The sequence below is a fragment of the Nyctereutes procyonoides genome, unplaced genomic scaffold (assembly GCF_905146905.1).
Source record: "Nyctereutes procyonoides isolate TBG_1078 unplaced genomic scaffold, NYPRO_anot_genome, whole genome shotgun sequence".
Lineage (NCBI taxonomy): Eukaryota > Metazoa > Chordata > Mammalia > Carnivora > Canidae > Nyctereutes > Nyctereutes procyonoides.
In genome coordinates this window covers 19,733,621-19,753,209 of record NW_026575046.1, presented here as the reverse complement: position 1 = coordinate 19,753,209, position 19,589 = coordinate 19,733,621, and the positions used below count along the sequence as shown (strand labels likewise).

The 19,589-nt window shown below is 42.3% G+C and overlaps 1 protein-coding gene across 2 annotated transcripts in view; it reads right to left on the bottom strand.

Moving 5' to 3' along the window:
- Nucleotides 1-1,342: 1,342 nt before the first annotated feature.
- The window catches only part of C7 (complement C7), a 51,808-nt gene continuing 33,561 nt past the window's right edge, over nucleotides 1,343-19,589 (bottom strand). For both annotated transcript variants that reach the window (XM_055325353.1, XM_055325354.1), the window contains 7 exons: nucleotides 17,702-17,873; nucleotides 16,297-16,384; nucleotides 13,508-13,640; nucleotides 11,274-11,465; nucleotides 7,038-7,128; nucleotides 4,385-4,569; nucleotides 1,343-2,805 (listed from right to left, as the gene is read on the bottom strand). In XM_055325353.1, coding sequence (XP_055181328.1) covers nucleotides 2,561-2,805; nucleotides 4,385-4,569; nucleotides 7,038-7,128; nucleotides 11,274-11,465; nucleotides 13,508-13,640; nucleotides 16,297-16,384; nucleotides 17,702-17,873 — 1,106 coding nt within the window. In that variant the 3' untranslated portion in view covers nucleotides 1,343-2,560. The remainder of the gene's footprint in view (nucleotides 2,806-4,384; nucleotides 4,570-7,037; nucleotides 7,129-11,273; nucleotides 11,466-13,507; nucleotides 13,641-16,296; nucleotides 16,385-17,701; nucleotides 17,874-19,589) is intronic.

Sequence of the window (19,589 nt, the reverse complement as noted above, 5' to 3'; positions counted from 1 at the left end):
AGACCTGGCTTTTAGGTAAGAACACACTGGTACAGCTATTGTGGAAAATAGTATGGAGGTTCCTCAAAAAGTAATAAAACTACCATATAATCCAGCAATTCCACTTTTGAGCAAATATCCAAAGGAATCAAAATCAGGATCTTAAAGACGTATTTCGCAATAGCCAAGATATAGAAACACCTAAGTGTCCATCCATGGAAAAAGGAATAAAGAAAATGTGGTGTATATATACAATGCAATGTTATTTGGGCTTAAAAAAAAAAAAGAGGAACATCCTACATGAATGGACCTGCTGGACACCATGCTAAATGAAATAAAGCAAAGAAAGAAAGAAATACTATATAATCTCCCTTATGTGTATAACCTAAAATAGTCACATTCATAAAGAAGAGAGTAGAATGGTGGCTGTCAGGGGCTGAGGAGAGGGGGTATATGGGGATGTGATGGCCAAAGTGTACCAAGGTTTAGTTACACAAGATGAACAAGTTCTGGAGATTCACTATACAGCATTGCTGTAGCTACGTGTTAACTATAATACCTATAGCTAATAATACTTTAACAAATACTTAAAATTTTCTTTTTTTTAATTTTTTTTAATTTTTTTTATTTATTCATGATAGACATAGAGAGAGAGAGAGGCAGAGACACAGGCAGAGGGAGAAGCAGGCTCCATGCCAGGAGCCCGATGTGGGACTCGATCCCGGGACTCCAGGACCGCACCCTGGGTCAAAGGCAGGCGCTAAACCGCTGAGCCACCCAGGGATCCCCCAAATACTTAAAATTTTCTAAGAAGGGGGCCACCTGGGTGGCTCCAGTTGGTTAAGTGTCCAACTCTTTGGCTCAGGTCATGTGGTGGGATGGAGCCCCGCATCAGGCTCTGTACTTGGTGTGTGCATAGTGCACAGTTTGCTGGAGGTCTTCTCCCTCTCTCTTCCCCTCTGTTCCTCCCACTGTTCGAGTGCTCTCTCTCTCTCTCTCTCTCTCTCTCTCTCTCTCTCTTTGTAAAATAAATAAATAAAATCTCCAAGGAAATTTTCTATGAAAAAAGATCTTATGCTGTGTTCTTACCATATAAATAAATAAATAAGTAAATGACAACAACAATGATAATAAGAGAGATAGGGGAAAACTTTCGGAGGTGATGGATGTGTTTATGGTCTTGGTTGGTGTCTACTTATCCCCAAACTCATCAAGTTGTATACAATAAATATGTATAGCTTTTTACATGCCAATCATACCTCAATAAAATAGTTTAAAAAATAAAGATATATTTAAAAAGAACACATTAGCCATTCTTCATGGAAAGATTCACAATACAGGTGAAAAAAATTCCAGAGACTAGTATCTTTAATGAGATTTTAATCATTGTCATTTTAACTAAGGTTTTGTTGAAATGTATTTATCAGTACCAGAAAAGTACACAGATATTATGTGTATATAAAAGCATATTTTAAATTCCATTTAAGCCCACTCATTTCATCTCCCACAGCTGCTTTTTTGTTTTGATGAAACATTGAAAAAGGAATAAATAGAAGGCCAATGTCTCCAATTGATGTACCTGTATGGCCCCCTGAAAAATCCAAGCATGTATTCATATGCAAGAAAACCGTTCTGTCAAATACACAATCTCTCAATAGCTCAGGCCAGAACTGATGCCTCCTACAAAAGAAAGGGGGGAGAAAGCACACAAATTGCATTTCTTGTGCTTGACACATACTAAAGAAAAGCCCCAGAGAGAAGATGGGATTGTCTTTGTCGTCAGACAAGAAGGCAGAAGGCGCCAGTGACTACAGCACAGTGGTTCAGACTTTCCAGGGGGTGCATCTCCCGACAAGATTTAGGGATCCCTGCATGTGGTGCTTGAGTCCTCATCGAGCAGCTGAGGTGGCCGCTTGGGGTGGGATGGCCGGATCTGCCTTTTTCCATTCAAGGCGCCCTTTGCCTTATTCAGCTTCACTGGGGGAAGCAAGCCAACCTCTCTGACCTTCCAGTTTTCCTGATCCACGTGTACAGCCTGGGTGTTCCGGCCCCCGGTGGGTGGGGTCGATCATGGGGGGGGTCAATCATACTCGAGGGAATCAAAGGGCGGGGGTAGTCGCCTTCCTCTGGGCTAAGCCCCTAATTTTCAGATTTAAAAAAGTCACGGTTCAGACACATTAGCAGTTTGTCCAAGAGCACACGGTTCGTGCAAGGGGTCAGGTGTGCTGCTCGTGCAGACTGGCTTTTTTTTTTTTTAAGATTTTATATTTTTTTAAAGATTTACTTATTCATTCATGAGAGACACACACACACAGAGAGAGAGAGAGAGAGAGAGAGAGAGAGAGAGAGAGAGAGAGAGAGGCAGAGACACAGGCAGAGGGAGAAGCAGGCGCCACGCAGGGAGCCGGACGCGGGACTCGATCCTGGCATCCCCCGCGGGCTGGCATCTTAACGAAGGGGCGGAGCATCCGGCTCGCGGTGGGCGGAGCCACGGGCCGCGCTGGGGTGCCCGGCGGGGCGCGGGGGGGGGGGCAGCGCAGCGCAGGGGCCGGGGCGGGGGGGGGGGGCCGGCTCCCGCGGGTTAGCGCAGCGCGGGCGGCGGGCCTCGGCCCAGGGGCTGGTGCGGCGGCGGGGCCCCCGGCGGCGGCGCGCAGGGCCGCGTGCCCGTGACCGTGACGCTCTGCCCGCGGCACCGGAGCGCGCCCGCCGCGCACTCGCTCACGGTCTGCAGGGCGCCGTCCACCTGCGCGCACACCGCAAAGCCGCGGTCCTGGTCCTCGTCCTCGCACTCGGAGGCTTCCCTGCAGACGCATCGGCCGCTCGCGGCTGGGAAAGAGACGACGGAGGCTTAGAGGCACGTGGTGGAGCTGGGGCCGCGGGGCGCTCCCGGAGATCTCAGGAGCTCCCGCCGCCCGGGAAAGCAGGAGGCGGGGAAGGACGGCATTTTGCTCCGCCCCGAATAAGCAGGGCCTGAGGCTGGCACGGCCCTGTGGGCCCATGTGTGGTCCCCATGTGGTCCCCAGGTGGTCCCAGGTGGTCCCCATGTGGTCCCCAGGTGGTCCCCAGGTGGTCCCCATGTGATCCCCAGGTGGTCCCAGGTGGTCCCCATGTGGTCCCCAGGTGGGCCAGCTCTCTCCAAGTCGGGGGCTCCCCAGTGCCCCGCTCCCCTGTGCCGCTGTCTAGGGAAGCCGGAAACGGAGCCTCCCCCAACCCCTGGTCGCATAAGGGCCTCAGAAGGGACCAAGTCGCTGCGGGGCTCAGAGGCAAAGAAAAGCATATTCGACCCGCTTTGAGAGATGGGGCCTAAGACTCAAAGGGCCACATGTCCCGTGAAAACAAGCCAGAAATGAGTTGGGGACGATTCCACCATGTGCGCTGCAGGTGCCGGGCTGGAGTTAGACCAGCCAGGTGTCTCCAAACGGAGTGACAAGGTCAGCCAGCCAGGGGTGACTGCCACTCCCAACGTGACCCAACGGGGAGAGTTCAGTGCGTCGTGGCTGGTGTGGCAAAGTGTCCAGGAGTGAGGGGGGAAGGGCCTGGCGGGTACAGGTCCAAAGGAGGGCCTGGGATGCTGGCAGAGGTCTCACAGATCACACAGTCCAGCTCCCAAATTTATAGAAGGGGAAACTGAGAGCAATGACTTGGCGCCAGCCGCCCGGGCTTTCCCCCTTGGTGAAGTAGCTAAACCTGCGGGAGGTAGGCCACGCCAAGGGTGCCGCTGTTCAAGGTCATGGTAAGCGCTAGTCGGACATAGCACTGGCAAACCTTGAACCACAACTTGAAAAAAAAAAATCACTCCTTTTTCTCTTCTTCAAATTATTCTAATTACTTCTAGGAGGAAGTGTCACCTTAGCACTGATAATGCTTTTAGGCACTTTTACCACCTCCTTAACACTTGCTAGACTCCCTTTATCCCAAAGAAGCAGCATCCCTCAAGCTGCCAGCAGCATCTGGCTAGCATCTGCAACCTTACTTTGTGTCATTATATGTATTTTTGTAGTTGCCTAATATTTATGGCAAGTGATATCTCCTTTTAAGAAAGTGATAATGAAATTTTCTTCTTAAAAAATAGTTATTTTTAGGTGAATCTATTTTTTTTTTTTAATGAGTACATAAAACGGGTAAGACAAGGACAGAGCAAAAATCATGAAGGGAGACTGGGAACCGTCAGTGTTTGGGAGGACATTCAGAGCATCGATGGTGGGTTTTTGTCCTCTTAGGTACTTGATCCCCCAGCTCCCCAGGAAAGGCTGTGGGCAAGGACAGTTACCCTTAGACCAGCCTGGGACTTTCACATCCTCAGGGATCTGCTTGGACTTGCTGCTAAACTAGAAACTACAGTTTTTAAAACCTCAGTACGACTGCCTCAGCGTTGTCCCCGTTACAATTACGAAATGCCCCTTACCATCACATTTTCCCCAGAGTGGACAGGCCCCGCAAGCTTTCTCGGTGGCGGCCGGCAGAGTACAGCTGTCACTACCAGCAAGGGTGTAATTTCGGCCCTGACAGTGGAGAACATGCATCTTGCACACTGTCAGAGGCAGTATCCTTTTGCTTCTCTCATCTCGAGCACATACATCCAAGGAGGACCTGAAACAAATGTTTTAAATTCCATTATTTAGAAGATGTTCATTCTCAAAAGTGGAAGATGAGAAGTGAAAGGAGAGGCTCGGAGCTCCGTGCCTCAGATGTTACCAGCCACAGCAAAAAGATGAAGCAGAAACTCAAATTTCCTTCTTGACTGGGGCGCACCCTCCTCAGATCTTCGAAATGAACATACTTTGCTCTTTATTGGCTCACAATTTTTACACACGTAGATACCTGGTGTTGATCTAGTTTCATCTAGAGCAGCTCAGATACAGCAAATTAGAAGAGAAGGCAAGGTCTGCTCAGGAAGCCGGGGGGTTGACAAGTAGGAAGGAGACAAAATCAGCAAAGATCACACACTCAGAGACTAGTCCAGTGGGACCATTGACTGCAGGAGAAATTAGGTCCTCCCAGCCCAGGAGCCCTCAGAGTTCATGTCCATGATACGGCATTGTCCAACACAGGATGATCAAATCCTCAAGGGAAGATGAAATCATATTTGTCAATGGGATTTTTTAAAGTATCTGTGTTTACAAAATCATTTAGGAATATTTCTATGAAAATTTATTACTTTTTGTTCCTTAAGCATGGGTGCTAAAATGGTGAGATTCAGCTTTTTAGAAATGTCACTGATAAAAACAAGCATCTTTCAGAATGTTGATGGATAAGGAAGGCATTACTATAGTGAACCCTTAAACAACAAAGTATTTTTGTATGGTAGATAGAGCCTATATTTATTTTTATATATATTTAGTTCTAATATTTTCTTCAATGACCAAGAGCTAAATTTCCTTGGAGTTATTTACATCAAATCCTTATATCTTTCTTTTATCTGCTTATTTAAGCTTTAAATCAAACTACTCAGAACAGCCTAAAGAGCAGAGACCTTGCAAAGCCACCTTGTTATCAGTATCTGATAGAAAGCTCACTCCGTGTCTACAGACAGTAGGCTGCAGAGGAACTAAATGAATCAGAGAAGTTAGAAAGAGGATGAAAGTGAATCAAAGTCAACAATGATTCATAAAGAACTAACGCCACAGTCGGAACATTCTGGTTGGACAACCACTGCCATTTACACTATTCAGGTGTATTTTTCTCACAAGAAGTCACTTCTTCTTATAAGATACCACCAAAATCACCATTGCCCACTGTTGGCGCTCAAGGAGTTGGATATGAGTCAAGTACAGTTGACCTTCCAGCAACACTGGTTTGAACTGCACCATAGGTCCACTTTTACAGGCTTTGTTTTGATATAGACAGTACTATAAATGTATTTTCTCTTCCTTATAATTTTCTTAATAGCATTTTCTTCTCTCTAGATTATTTTAAGAATACAGCATATGACACCTATAACATAGAAAATATTTATGTTATTGGTAAGGCTTCCGGTCAATAGCAGTTAAATTTTGGAGGAGTCAAAAGTTATATGTGGACTTTTGACTGTGCAGGGGGTTCAGCACCCCAACTTCTGGGTTGTTCAAAGGTCAACTATGATTAGTCAGTACATTTGTGTTTTGATTCTTAACCTTAAAGATGACCAGTAAATCTGGGGGCCCAAGTATCTCCCATTTGCCTCTCCAGATTCACTCTCCACTCTCCCCCTGCTGCCAAGAAGGCTGACACTATGAGCCACATCCACGGACTTCCTATCCTCTGGCTTTGGGTGCGTTTGATCAATGGCAGGAGATTGGAGGGATGTTTAGTGCCCTGGCTCACTGCAAGGGGGTATCTCTGAGGTCCCTAAAATGGGAGACTAAGCTCTTCCTCAGCTCCCACCTGCACAGAGTCTTCTCTGTCTCCAGCTTTGCATAAGAGCCCCTCTCATCACTCCAGGCCTGGGCACAGATATGTAGCCTGGCTGTTAGCAGTCCAGAAGTACTGCCTCGTGGCATCAGTTTCCTTCACGCTGCCCACACTTCTGTAAACAGTCCCACTAGGAAACCTCTTCTTGTCCTAATGCAATCATACCATCTGTATCCACCTAGGACCAGATCACAGACATCTAGTACCTACTTCAGAAGTCCACCTACAGCGGAGAGATTTCAAGTTGGGTGCCATTCTTACAATGCACATCTAGAGGCACAGACATTTCAAGAATGGGAAAAGCAGCACTTGTATCTGTTGGTACATTGCATTGAGAGTTTATATTTCAAGGGAATTTCAACCCTAATCTCCTCAAGCTCTAAATTCTCAAGTGACAGTGTTTTCATTTTCCTCCATCTCGTGTATAAAACAAGCAGTGTCTGAGTCCTTCAGCCTTTCTCTAGACGGAATAGAACACGGCTTTAACACCGCTGATTGTCAGCCCCCGTGACCCAGACAGCAGATGGACCAGGTTAAAACGCAAACAACTATCCTTAACCCTTGGTCAGCAACACCTTCCAACTAACAGAGACTAGCATCCACCAACACATTTTTTAAAAAATCTTGAATAAAATAAAACAGAGAGAGGCAAGCAAAGAAGAGCTTACCCACATTCATAGGGCATTTTACAAACACATCTTGAATTCTGCAGTTTCTCCCAGCGCTGACATTTAGGCCCTGCTGGTATCAAAGGAGCATCTGGAAGAAAAGGATGAGGGACATACAATCATTACAAGAGCTTCTCTGTGGTAAACAAAATGTTATTTTAATTGTTGAACCGGGTTTCTGTAATATTTTCAACTGCCACAAATTTGTACAGTCAAAAAACAAAGCTTTTTGAAGCATTTTACGGAAGACAGAGTGTTCCTAGGAGAACCCTACAAATAATGTCATTGTTAGCACTTCCTACTGTGTGAGCATTTACTATTGTGATAGTTAATCCTCCTTAATAAATGCCCACTTCAGGTTAAAGAAACTAAGGGCCAGAAAAGTTAAGAAACTGGTGCTAGTTCACACGTTTAATAGATCGGCCAAGCCGGGATTTAAGTCCATGTTTGTCTGAATTCAAGGCCAGTGGAGCAGGCTCCCTTTCATCAAGAAGTTGGTATTTATAAATTGTTGTTTGGAATGCATTTGCCCACTCTGTCTGTAGTGGAACAGAAAGCAACACAATGTGACCTGCACATGGAGAACTCCCTGGTACCCCAAGATCTATGATAACCTCTCACATGTAAATGTCTAACTGGTCTCCCTTCAATGGTGAGTAAATATCTAGAGATATTTACATTAATTAAACCCTTTCCGTTGCTTTGTGTTTTCTACAAACTGCTCAAAATCAACCATCTTCCTATTTTTATAAGAAAACACCTTAGGTCCAGCTTACAAGAGTTTAATTTGACTGCCATCCCCTCAGTCATCCCTGATTACAAGGTGAATGACCTAAAACATCCTGTTTTTTCCACCTCCTGCCAACTTCATGACAATGAAATTCAGGGACGTATATTTTCCCAACATAAAACTAGTTCTGTGTGGCATATATCTATAAAGGTAGTTTATCTGAAGAGCATATTTTTACGGAGGCACAAACTATGCATTACTTCCTCACTTGGGAAAACTTAAGGGCTTTAGACATGACAGTAAAATCTCATGAACAATTCATAACTTGTAAAAATGGCCACAATGTGAAGCATAGCCTTCCATGTCCAGCAACATCTGTAATGAATACTCATTCTTTAAACACTTCCCTTTCAAAGTTTATCCTAAATGCAATGTAGTATTCTGAATTGGATCCTGAATTGGATATAGTGAAAAAAACCAGTGATCTATAAATAAAATCTGGAGTTTAGTCAATAGTATTACGCTAATATTAGCGTCTTAGTTAACCCACTAAATTATGTCAAGGTATATGAGATGTTTATATTATAAGAACATGGTAAAGGGTATATGGAAACTATATTTGCAACTTTTCTGAAAACTAATATTATTCCGAAATAAGATGTTTTTAAAGATGGTGTTATCTAGGGGGCACCTGGGTGGCTTAGTCGGTTAAGCATCCAACTCTTGATTTCACCTCATGATCTCAGGGTCGTGAGATCAAGCCCTGCCTCAGGCCGCCTTATTTAGCAGATTCTCTCCCTCTCCCTCTCCCTGTCCCTCTGCACCCCCTCTGCTAAAGTAGCAACAACAACAATAACAACAACAAAAAGATGGTGTTATTTAGAACAGTGCTTCTCAACCAGGGGCAATTCACCAATGTCCAGAGACATTTTTGGTTATTTACTTACAGGTATCTAGTAAGTAAAGACCTGGGATGCTGCTAAACATCTTACAATGCACAGGACAGATTCCCACAACAAAGAATTACCAGTCCAAAATTCTAATAGTGTTAAGGTTGAGAAAGTCTAATCTAAATGTACCAAAACCAAGGTTCAATGATAAAGTCATATAAATGAGTTCTGCATTATGCAGAAGTTTATTTGCCAAAGACAAAGGTGGGAGGATGAAAGGAAGATGGTCAAAGGATCCAAAATTCCAGTTATAAGATAGATGGGTACTGAGGATGTAACGTGCAACACGAAGACGATACTTAACATCGCTCTATGATATATAGGTAGATTTTTGGGAGAGTGGATCCTGAGATTTCTCATCACAGGGAGAAATTTTCTTTTTTCTTAATTGTACTGTAGTGAGATGATGGATGTTAACTGGACCTGATGTGGTAAGCATTTCACAATAGATGTAAATCAAACCATTATGATGTACACCTTGAGCATCTACAGTGATCTACATCAATGATTTCTCAATAAAACTACAAAAGACATTTTTTAAAACTTTATTTACTAACCATTCATAAGAATGAAATTTTAGATTTTAAATGTTTTCTAGAAGTTATTATAATTTCTTTATGAAAAATCACTGGTAGAATCAACTAGATGAAAGACCTTTGTATTTAAGAACATAGCTTTGTTGGGCACCTGAGTGGCTCAGTGGTTGAGCGTCTGCCTTTGGCTCAGGTCGTTATCCCAGGGTCCTGGGATTGAGTCCTGCATCAGACTTTTTGCAGGCAGCCTGCTTCTCCTTCTGCCTATGTCTCTGCCCCTCTCTCTCTCTCTCATGAATGAATAAGTAAAATCTTAAAAAAAAAAAAAAACAAAAACATAGTTGTGTTATCTTCATATATGTTTATGAGACTGCATTCTGATGGAAGAAGGGAGAAATGGGTGATTAGTGTTTAATAAGTAGAGAGTTTCAGACTGGGAAGATGAGAAAGTTCCAGAGATGGATGGTGATGATGGTTGCACAATAATGGGAATGTACTTAATGCACTGAACTGTTCATTTAAAAATGGCTAAAATGGTAAATGTAATGTCTGTTTTACTACAATAAAAATAAAAAGACTCCTGATACAGCAGGTATTTTAAAACATCAGTTTTGGAGGCTGACAAACCGGGTTTCTTTTTTTTCACCTGTAATAGGCTTATTTTAAGGGAAGTTACTATTATTATTCATCATGTCTTCAAAAAAACACACAGGCCTGAAAAATATCCTTAATTAAAACTTTAATAGAATTTGCTACTGAGTAGGGGAAAATTCATACTGAATTGTGCTACAAAAGCAGACATTTTAGAAAGACAAGTATATAATATCTCATTTGGAATAAAAGAGCAACCTCATCAAGTGTACATTGTTCTCTTTAATTTCAGAATTCCTGGTACAGGCCCATAACTTCAAATATCCCTGATAAATTCATATTTATGCTTCAGTGCAGTAGAAAACAAAGCACTTGTCTCTGCTGTGGACCTTTGACAGCTAATGAACATGGAACCAATGTGGTGGGCACTCTGCTGGCCACGCTGCCCTCCCTTTCTGTCATCAGGGTCTATATTTAACACCAACAGCCTATGTCCACCATCAGCCACAGAGGGCTCTGTGCAGCCTGCCCTCCCTTCAGTTGTAACCATCTAATTCATCTGACAGTATCACTCACAGATTCTAGTACTTCATCCTCACTAAAAAAGGCAAATCTTAGCATTGAATTAAAAGTCATACACCAGAAAATAAGAATACCACATAAAATGGAATATAAGTGAGTTTTCCTTCCTTCCTGTCTTTTAATTGTCACAAATATGTATTTTCCATTTATTTTTAAAATATGTTTAAAATGTAAACAAAGAAGAAACTGGAGGCTATTTTAAAAACAAACCCATCCTACCTTAAATACCCCTAAAAAGAAATAGTTTGCTTTCTAAATCTCTTCTTATTGTAGCTTCTTAAAAGACCATTTTAATTTGCCTGGTGTTCAAAAATACTGGATTTTTGGATTTCCACTATTAAGACCAACTTCATAAACCCCAGCACTTTGCTTTCAATAACTTCTGCTTTGCAGTGTTAAATGTAAACGCTTTTAAAATTTCTATTTCAATAATGCTAATAAACTCTCTGAAAGCCCAGGAATGAAACATATAGAATTTTTTATAAATTTTCATTTCAACTCTGTATTTAATAAAAGTACCTTTAAAAACTTTAGGAAAAAAACAGAAATTATTTTTGAAAAAGCCTTTATATTGTTGGCACCAAAATGGATACAAAGCTAATTTTCAATAAGAAGGATTTAAGTTTGTTTCAGAATCACCAGAATTCTTGCCTTGCCTTGCATTCCATGAGTCTATCTGTGTCATGTGAAAAAAAAACCGTTACCCAGTCTATGAACTGACCTTCCTGTAGAAGGGCAAAGAGGGAAGGAATGATTCACAGTATGTCCATCCAGGGCCATAAAGGACCACCACAAGGAGCCTCACTCACCTGAGTGCAGGTGTCCTTGGACAGATCTATGAGCTATTCACCTTTTTTCACACACTGAACGTTCTTCATATCAGGACTCCACTTAAGGCTGGATCCACAGAGAAACGCTGAAGGACCTTCTAAGGACATGCCACCTGAACAGGAAATGGTCACCTTTTCACCAACTCCATAGAAAGGTTTGTGGGGATGACTCTGTATGCCATCCTTCAATGGAGGTAGAACACAGGCAATTTCTAAAAATAAAAGAAAACAGAATACAAGGATCATTGCTTTCCTAAGTCATCTTTTCTTAAATGATAGCTTCCAATAATGCTAATATACATGCTCTGCTTTTTTTCATATTAGAAGACAAAGAGGAAGAGGTAAGTTCACTCCTAGGATGCCCTGAAAGACATGTCCCATGGTGCCTAGCATGTAATTGACCAATGAAAGACTAAAGACCAAAACAATCCCCATTCTCCATCCCGGCCCTCAAAGCTATGTGACAATTTAAAATGAATCATCTTTATAAACAGAATCCCAAAGCCCAGGCTGCTGTCAAAACCAGACTTTTCACAGCTGCCACTTATCTTTTTGGTCTTGAAGTCCCACCAGAATTTTCCCAGGAACTCTGTTCATTTGCATATCATTAAGCATACATCCAATTAGATATTTTTACTATCTGAAAGTCTTAAAGAACCACCTTTAATCTTGCAACCATGCAAGTATTAAATATCTTTGGTTTCCCATCTCTAGTCTTTCTCACTCGATTACATTCATTATCTCAAATCTTCTACTTGAGAAAACAGCAAAGAGAAAAATGAGAAATATGCAGAGTTATGGGAAGCAAATCAGAATTTATGATTCAAAAAAAAAATCTTGGCAACCTCTCTAATGGACTTTGGACAGTATTCTACAAAATATTGCTCTGTTTCTGTACCATTTCCATCAGAAACTCCATTCATTCATTAATTCAAAAACAACATCTACTAAGTGTCTATATTTAGCCAAGTATGTTGTGAGCTGCTGGGGATGTGACAAGATACAAGTCTACAACGTTTGGTAATACCTTTCTCCTTGATGTATTTGTAGTTTGAAAAAAAATGCTGGAAGTCTGCTAAACTAAGGAGGAACTGCAGCTCAGAGGCTGAAAAATGGATAGAGTTTTTAAGAGTCTTATAGGGTTAGGGAACTAAGAGTTAGAGTCTAGTCCCATCACAAAGGAGAACCTAGGGAGAAATCCCAGACTTTCTATTGAGATCCCTTAATGGCTACACACTAGGAATAAAAGTAAACAGGACATAAAACAGCCTCACTGCTTGCCAGAAACAAAAATCAAATCTTTTCTAGAGGAAGAGACCGTCATCCAAAACCTCAAATTGTTCCCTTATTTCTTTACACATAAAGTCTAGCATTTAATCAAAACTAATCTAACATTTAAAAGGCCAAGAATTAACCAAAATCCTCCCAGAAGACAATAACAACCTGCCCACAGCAGGTCCAGATTATGGGATTAACAGCCACGGACCTTGAAAAAACTGTTATTAACAAGTTGGGAAAAAATTAAATGACAAGGTGCAGAACCTCAACAGAGAATAAGAAAATATAGAAAAGTGGATAAATGAAATACCTAGGATTGGAAAATGAAATTAAGAACTCAACAGAGTTCTTAAAAGCAGATTAATACAACTGTACAGAGAATTAATAAACTGGAAGGTAGACCAATAGAAAATATTTAGAATGAAACAGAGAGAGAGGGAAAATTATGTAAAACAAAGAAAAAAATATACATAATATACACAATCTAAAAAGTACATCATCTGTGTTTCACGAGGAGAAGTGAGCAAGAATGGGACAAAGGCAATGAGGACAGAGTGGCCAAGAATTTCCTAAAATTGGCAAAAGACATTAAATAACAGATTCAAGAAGTGCTTCGAATATCAGCCAGGGTAAAGACAAAGAAAATCACACCTAGGGACATCACAGTGGAGGTGCTTCTGAAACACAAGGACCGGGAAAAAAAATAGAAATTCTCAAAAGTAGCCAAACATAAGATTTTCAACCAGAAACAGTGAGACTTGGAGTGCAGTAAAATGTGCCTTCCCAACAGGAGCACTATCAACTAGAGACTGCTGAGGGCTTTTTCAAGACACAACTGAAACTTGAAGAGGAGCATATGAGCCTCTCTGGAAAGGGAGGTCAAGACACGGGCCACACAGTGAGCAATGATTCATCTTGATTCTCTTCCACATTATTCTCTCATCTTAAGTTATATGCTACAGCCAAGGCCACTCACTTTGACAACGCATTTCCCCAACAAGCCACTGTAAATCATCTCCACATCTGGCTACAGGGTCTCCAATAAGAGAATATCCTTCATTGCAAGTGTATACTACATTAGTCCCAACAGGAAACATGGCACCTTCATCCTAAACAGAAACAAAAGAGAGATAGAGAGAAAAAAGTATGTCTATTTTGCATTAACAGGACATTTCTCCAGATATATTTGGCCTATAAATCATGTCTTCTTTTAATCATCAGGCAAACTAAGTTCAAATAACTAATTTAGAAAATTGTCTTTAAAAACATTTTTCCCTGGATGGTCCTACCCAACCCTTGCACTACCATTAGTTGAAATAAACCCATTAACACCACTATCCTATAATTTATTGATTATCCCCGAAACACCAAGCACTATACTAAGCATTTTACTAAAATAACTTTAGTGGACACTGCCCAAGTCACTTCTTTCCCCCTACTTTTGAGGAAAATACACTTTCTTATCAGATTTTGGAAAAGTACTTGTCAGTCAGTTCTTTTTAGAGAGATGTCATGGGCTGTTCATTGGCAATACTGCCTAATAAGAGCCAGTAAGAACAGATAGGAATGTTCAAACCCTATCAGCACATTCATGAGAGTTAAGGTTTCTCACTGATGACTTTTAGGGAAACCATAGTGCTGATCTTCTCTCATCCCACCCTCCAGCCCCCACCCTGTAAGGGCAGTGCTTCTGGGGCTGGGCCAGATTCAGGGACATGGCATTAGCCCAAGATGCCAGGAGGTGAGATTTCACAGTGAAGCAAGGAAGAATTTGAAGTCTGAGACTGAAGGATGTAATCATGCTCTTCTCTTCGTCCTTTCCTTATCCTTCAGGTTCTCTGCCACCCCAGGGGTGGTGTGAAGAACATCGACCTGGGGGAGGGCTGAAAGCTGGACCTGTTACATTCCCAGCAGTAGAACAAAATTCCATGGTGCCATTTTCTTCTTGCTGTCAGTCCTGGCCCAAGTTGGCTCCATCATGGGAGTTGGGAGGAAACAGAGGGCCCAGGTTACTACCAAGGTTTGAAGAAAATGGGGAAGGATACTTGATTTGCTTTAAGTCCCTAGGCCTTCCTTTGCCTTGCAAAGGGGACTGCTATAAGGGGAAATTGGGCTCAACAGTGCCCAAACTTGACTCTGTATCAGAACCACTAGTAGCAATTCAAAAAAAGGGGGGTGGGGGGCGCCTGGGGGGCTCAGTTGGTTAAGTGTGTGACTTCAGTTCAGGTCATGATCTCACAGTCCTGGGATGGAGCCCCATGTCAAGTCCCCTGCTCAGGGGGGAGTTTGCTTGTCCCTATCCCTCTGCCCCTTCTCTGTGTTCTCTCTCTCTCTTTCTCTTTCTCTCTCATAAATAAATAAATAAATAAATAAATAAATAAATAAATAAATACTTTTAAAAAAAGACAGTTCTCAGGCTTTACCCTAAACATACAGAATGAGGAAGAAGAATAAAGAAAGAAAGATGAGGGGCAAGCAGCAATCTCTGTTGTTAAGTTCCCTGGGTGACTATGTTGTAGCCCATCTGTGGCGCAGTGTTCAGGAGTCAGGGGTTCCAAACCCAGGAGTTTGGGACAGCAGTTCAGAATTTGCTAACTATACAAGTTTGCTTGGCATTGCTCTCCAAGCCTTCAGGAATTTCATGGATTGCAGGAGCTGTATTGGAACATCTGACTGTTAGAGCTGCTGGATTTATTCTCCTCTCTCTCTCTCTCTCTCTCTCTCTCTCCACACACACACACACACACTTTTTCCATTTCCCAACAGTACCTGTATTTGGAGAATCTTCAGCAAAATGTCAGTGAGTGTATGTTTAAGGTCCTGGAATTTGAGGGGCAAATCCTTCATAGAGAAAGCAAGGCTGACCATACTGAGAGGGTCCTGCTGCACAGTATCTCCTATGTGAGCCAGGAAGACACTTCACTGGGGCTTTGGGGCCAAAGTCTCATCATAACAAGCAGCAAGAAAAATATGCATTAATATGGCCCCAAAGTAAAAAAAAAAAAAAAAAAATCCCCTAGAACGACAAGTGGTAGATGACTTGTGTTCCTTCCTGAAGAAGAAAATTGCTCAAAGTATCATGACCCATATCTCACCAACACTGGCAAAATGTCTTACTGGCTTCTGGAATAAACCCAATATTTCATCCCAAACCCCATATTTATGAAAAAAAAATTTAAAGACATGTTTTCAGGGTGCCTAGTTGGCTCAGTCAGTTGGACATCTGCCTTCGGCTCAGATCATGAGCATGGGGCTCCATACTCAGCAGGGACTCTGTCTCCCTCTCTCCCTCTGCCCCTGGCATGTACACTCTTTCTCTCTCTCTCTCTCTCTCTCTTTCACTCACTCACTCTTTTTCTCTCTCAAATAAATAAATAATAAAATCTTTTTTAAAAAGGACATTTTTCAGTGGCAAGAATAAAATTCTCTTTGTTGAAGATCTTGCTTATGGATTCCTATTTTAGCGTCCAGAATGGAAATGTTCAGCAGCCCTCTGGCATGATTACATTTCTAATTTCACTGGGCAGCAGTATTGATTTACCTTACCACAGAAGATCTACTGCCTTCTGCAGAATTCTAATCACCTTGGGCCAAAGAAGAAAAGTCACAAACTAAAACCCTCACCACTAAAAGGAAGATGCACATATAAACTATTTTTAGCTCTGTTTCATATGGAAGAAGGAAACAGATTATGACATCAGTAAGAGAGAGTACTTGGAGCAGAGAGTATATGTAAAGGAAAGCAATGTATCTTTCATAACCAACTTGAACAAATCCATCTTTCAAGGCAGGAGGTGATGGACAGAATTCTTTTGGAACCAATGACAAAGGAAAACAATGTGGTTCAATCAATCTGAAAAGTAAAGGAAACAAACATAATTAATGTGATGGATTTCCACAGTATGATAAATATTTTGCAGCACACTGAATTTTTCATGTACATCTGAAGGGACTCCGTTCACATAAATACACTGATGCAATTGCCATTTTCAAAATCGATATCTGATCATGTCCTGTAGTAGAGAACTCAAACATGAACTCAAGCTTCCAAAACATAGCTAGTAAGTCAGCAGTATGAAGAACAAAGAAGAAAGAAAAGGAAATAAGTCATTGGTCAACACACCTACTTTATATGATTTCTAGAGGTCACCTGTCTCAGACCTGCTTTTTCTCCTGCTGTCTGGATTTGAAACGCCCTTAACAGAATTAAATCTGTATTAAAAAATAAGGTAGGGCAGCCTTCAGCCCAGGGTGTGATCCTGGAGACCGGGGATGGAGTCCCATGCATGGAGCCTGCTTCTCCCTCTGCCTGTGTCTCTGCCTCTCTCTCTCTCTCTCTCTCTCTCTCTCTCTGTCTGTCTCTCATGAATAAATAAAATCTTTTAAAAAAAATAAGATAATAACAGGGGCACCTGAGTGACTCACTTAAGTGTCTGCCTTCCCCTCAGGTCATGATCTTGGATTCCCTGGGGGTCAAGCCCCACATCTGGCTCCCAGCTCAGCAGGGAGTTTGCTTCTCCCTCTCCCTCTGTGCCTCCCACCCACGTCTCCCCACTTCTCTCTCTTGCTGGATGGTTCTCTCAAATAAATAAATTTTTTTTTTAAGTAAGGCAATAACAGTTAGTGATCCTGCAAGAGAGGTACACAAAAATAGTAATTAGTTTTGATTGAGCATTTACTATGTGGTAGGCACCCTGGCAGTTGCTCCACGAATGTGCATTATCTCAGTTCACATTCACAGTGACCTTATGAGCTAAGAAAGAAAACAAAGGCTCAGAAAGGCTGAATGACTTGTCCAAGGTTATAAAGTAATAAATGTCAGGGCTGCATTCATGCTGTAGTCAGCTAGGCTCCTACAGTCATGCTCTCTCTATCACCCAGCTGGTAGGGAGCAGATCTGCTTGATGCCACAGCTGCTCCGACTCCCTTGGCCAGGCGGCCTCTGAGTTACTCAGTCAGGAAAATGTGAAACACACAAGTGCTAGTGGACCACACACACACACACACACACACACACACACACACACACGTCTCCCTCCTTCATCTGACCCCACTGCCAAGGGCAAAGGAGTCACTGATAATTAATTTCTGAATCTTTAGTCGCTGCAAATCGCTTACTGCAGAGGGCGCTGTGCTCTCTGCAATTGCCAGGAACCCTGGTGGCCATTACCTCAAATGCTGCAGCTCCTCATCCTCACAGGGGCTGCTTTCCCGTGGTTCTCCAATACAGGATTGCCCACCCTCACTGGGTGGTGGGTTATTGCATTCTCGGTGCCTTGTTTTCTTCCCTTGAACACAGGGGGTCCAAGAGGACCAGCAACTCCAACCCCCATCCACCCCTCCTGTAAGGTAAGAGAGAGGCTGTTCAGAAAGCACTTGGAGAAGATTTCAGAGTTTAGTGCTGAGCTTCCTGCTCAGGCAGTTGTTGGCAGAGGGGACAATCTGGGCACTCACTACCTTCAGGACATCTTCTACAATGACCAGAATATCTCTGCACATCGTCTAGGTTTGTCCATGTTAAGGCTGCATTACCGAATCTCTTGCAATAATAATATCTTAAATTTGTTTATTATTTTGCAACTGTTTCAGAGCACTTTTACATACATTCAACCCTTCGTTTACTTCTCACAAGAATGAATCCAGATGGGCAGGAGATCTGTCACCCATTCTCTGTTGATACATATGGAATCTGAGACAAGGTGGTTAAATATCATGCCCAGTGCTAAAACAGCTGCCAAGAGACACGTCCAGACAGCAACATGGTCTTATGGCTGGGTCTGGGCTCCTCTCATTACAGCAGTTTCTACTGTGAACATTTCTATTGTAGAAGCAGTGATTGGGCATGAGAAGGACATAATCTACCGGGTATTCCAGACCGCCGACCTCAGAGCTGGCACTGCACAAAATGAGGAAGTGCATACATAGGAGAAATGCTGTTGCCTCCTGTCAACATCCTTCAATCTGCAGGCACTTACTTGGCCCAGCCTGGCCATCTTCCAACTCAGGGCCAATTCACCACTAACAGTGCTTTTACTATTTTCCCCCAACATATTCCTTGGGGGAGGCAAGAGAGATCTTGCACTGTATTCTAAGAACTTGGCTTTCCTAGTTAGAAACTGATCTCAGAAACCAAGCCCCAAAGCATTACTTCCTGATGATGGATGTGTTTCCTGCACTGTAGCTATTTCTACTGTGTAGCCTGCACCCCTCTATTTACCCTCTCCCCTCCACTCGGCAGCCACTCTTCAGTATCACACACACCAAAAATAAACTAATTTGGTAATATTTTCCCATGAGTTCCTTTATGCTTTCTTACATAATCAGCAATTGAGTTAATAAAGTAGTTCCCTGAGCATACCAACAGAGGGTGATAACAGCTTGGTATATTGATGGCTACCCCAACCAGCAGGGGGAGCTTCCATTTTATCAAATTACAGGAAATCCAAGCCATGAAGAAATGAAATCAAAGTGGTGGAATTTCAATTTATCAGACAGGCCACTTGGGAAGAGAATTAGAGGTAAGGATGCCTTCTTGATGCTTGTCTATAAGCAACTATAGTTTAGTCATCATGTATTCATTCATTCATTAAACATTTATTAAGTGACTTCTATGAATCAAGCTCTGTTGGGCTCCGGGAATAAAAAAAAAGGAATCACAGTTCTGACCTTAAGCAATGAACTTTCTAGAGGAGAGAGATATATAAATTAATACAACATTACCTCATGCTTTGTCTACTCATGAAGTCATTCTCACATAGATCTGTACAAAAGTGCTTATAGTACCAAGAATTCAGTTGAACACATTCAGCAGATGTTCAAAAGCATTTGTGAACAATTGATTGATGGAACACAATACAAAATAGAAAGAGATATTTCAAAGAGCTTGCTGTCAGAAAGGCTAAGCTATGCATACACAAGCTCCACAGACCTATGTTACAATAAATCCTTAAGGACATGACTCTAGGACAGAGGTGTTTTAAGCATTAACCTATTCCAATGGAGAATGGAGGCCAGGGTGGGTCTGCAAATTAAGACAGGACAATGGAGAGACCCCTGGG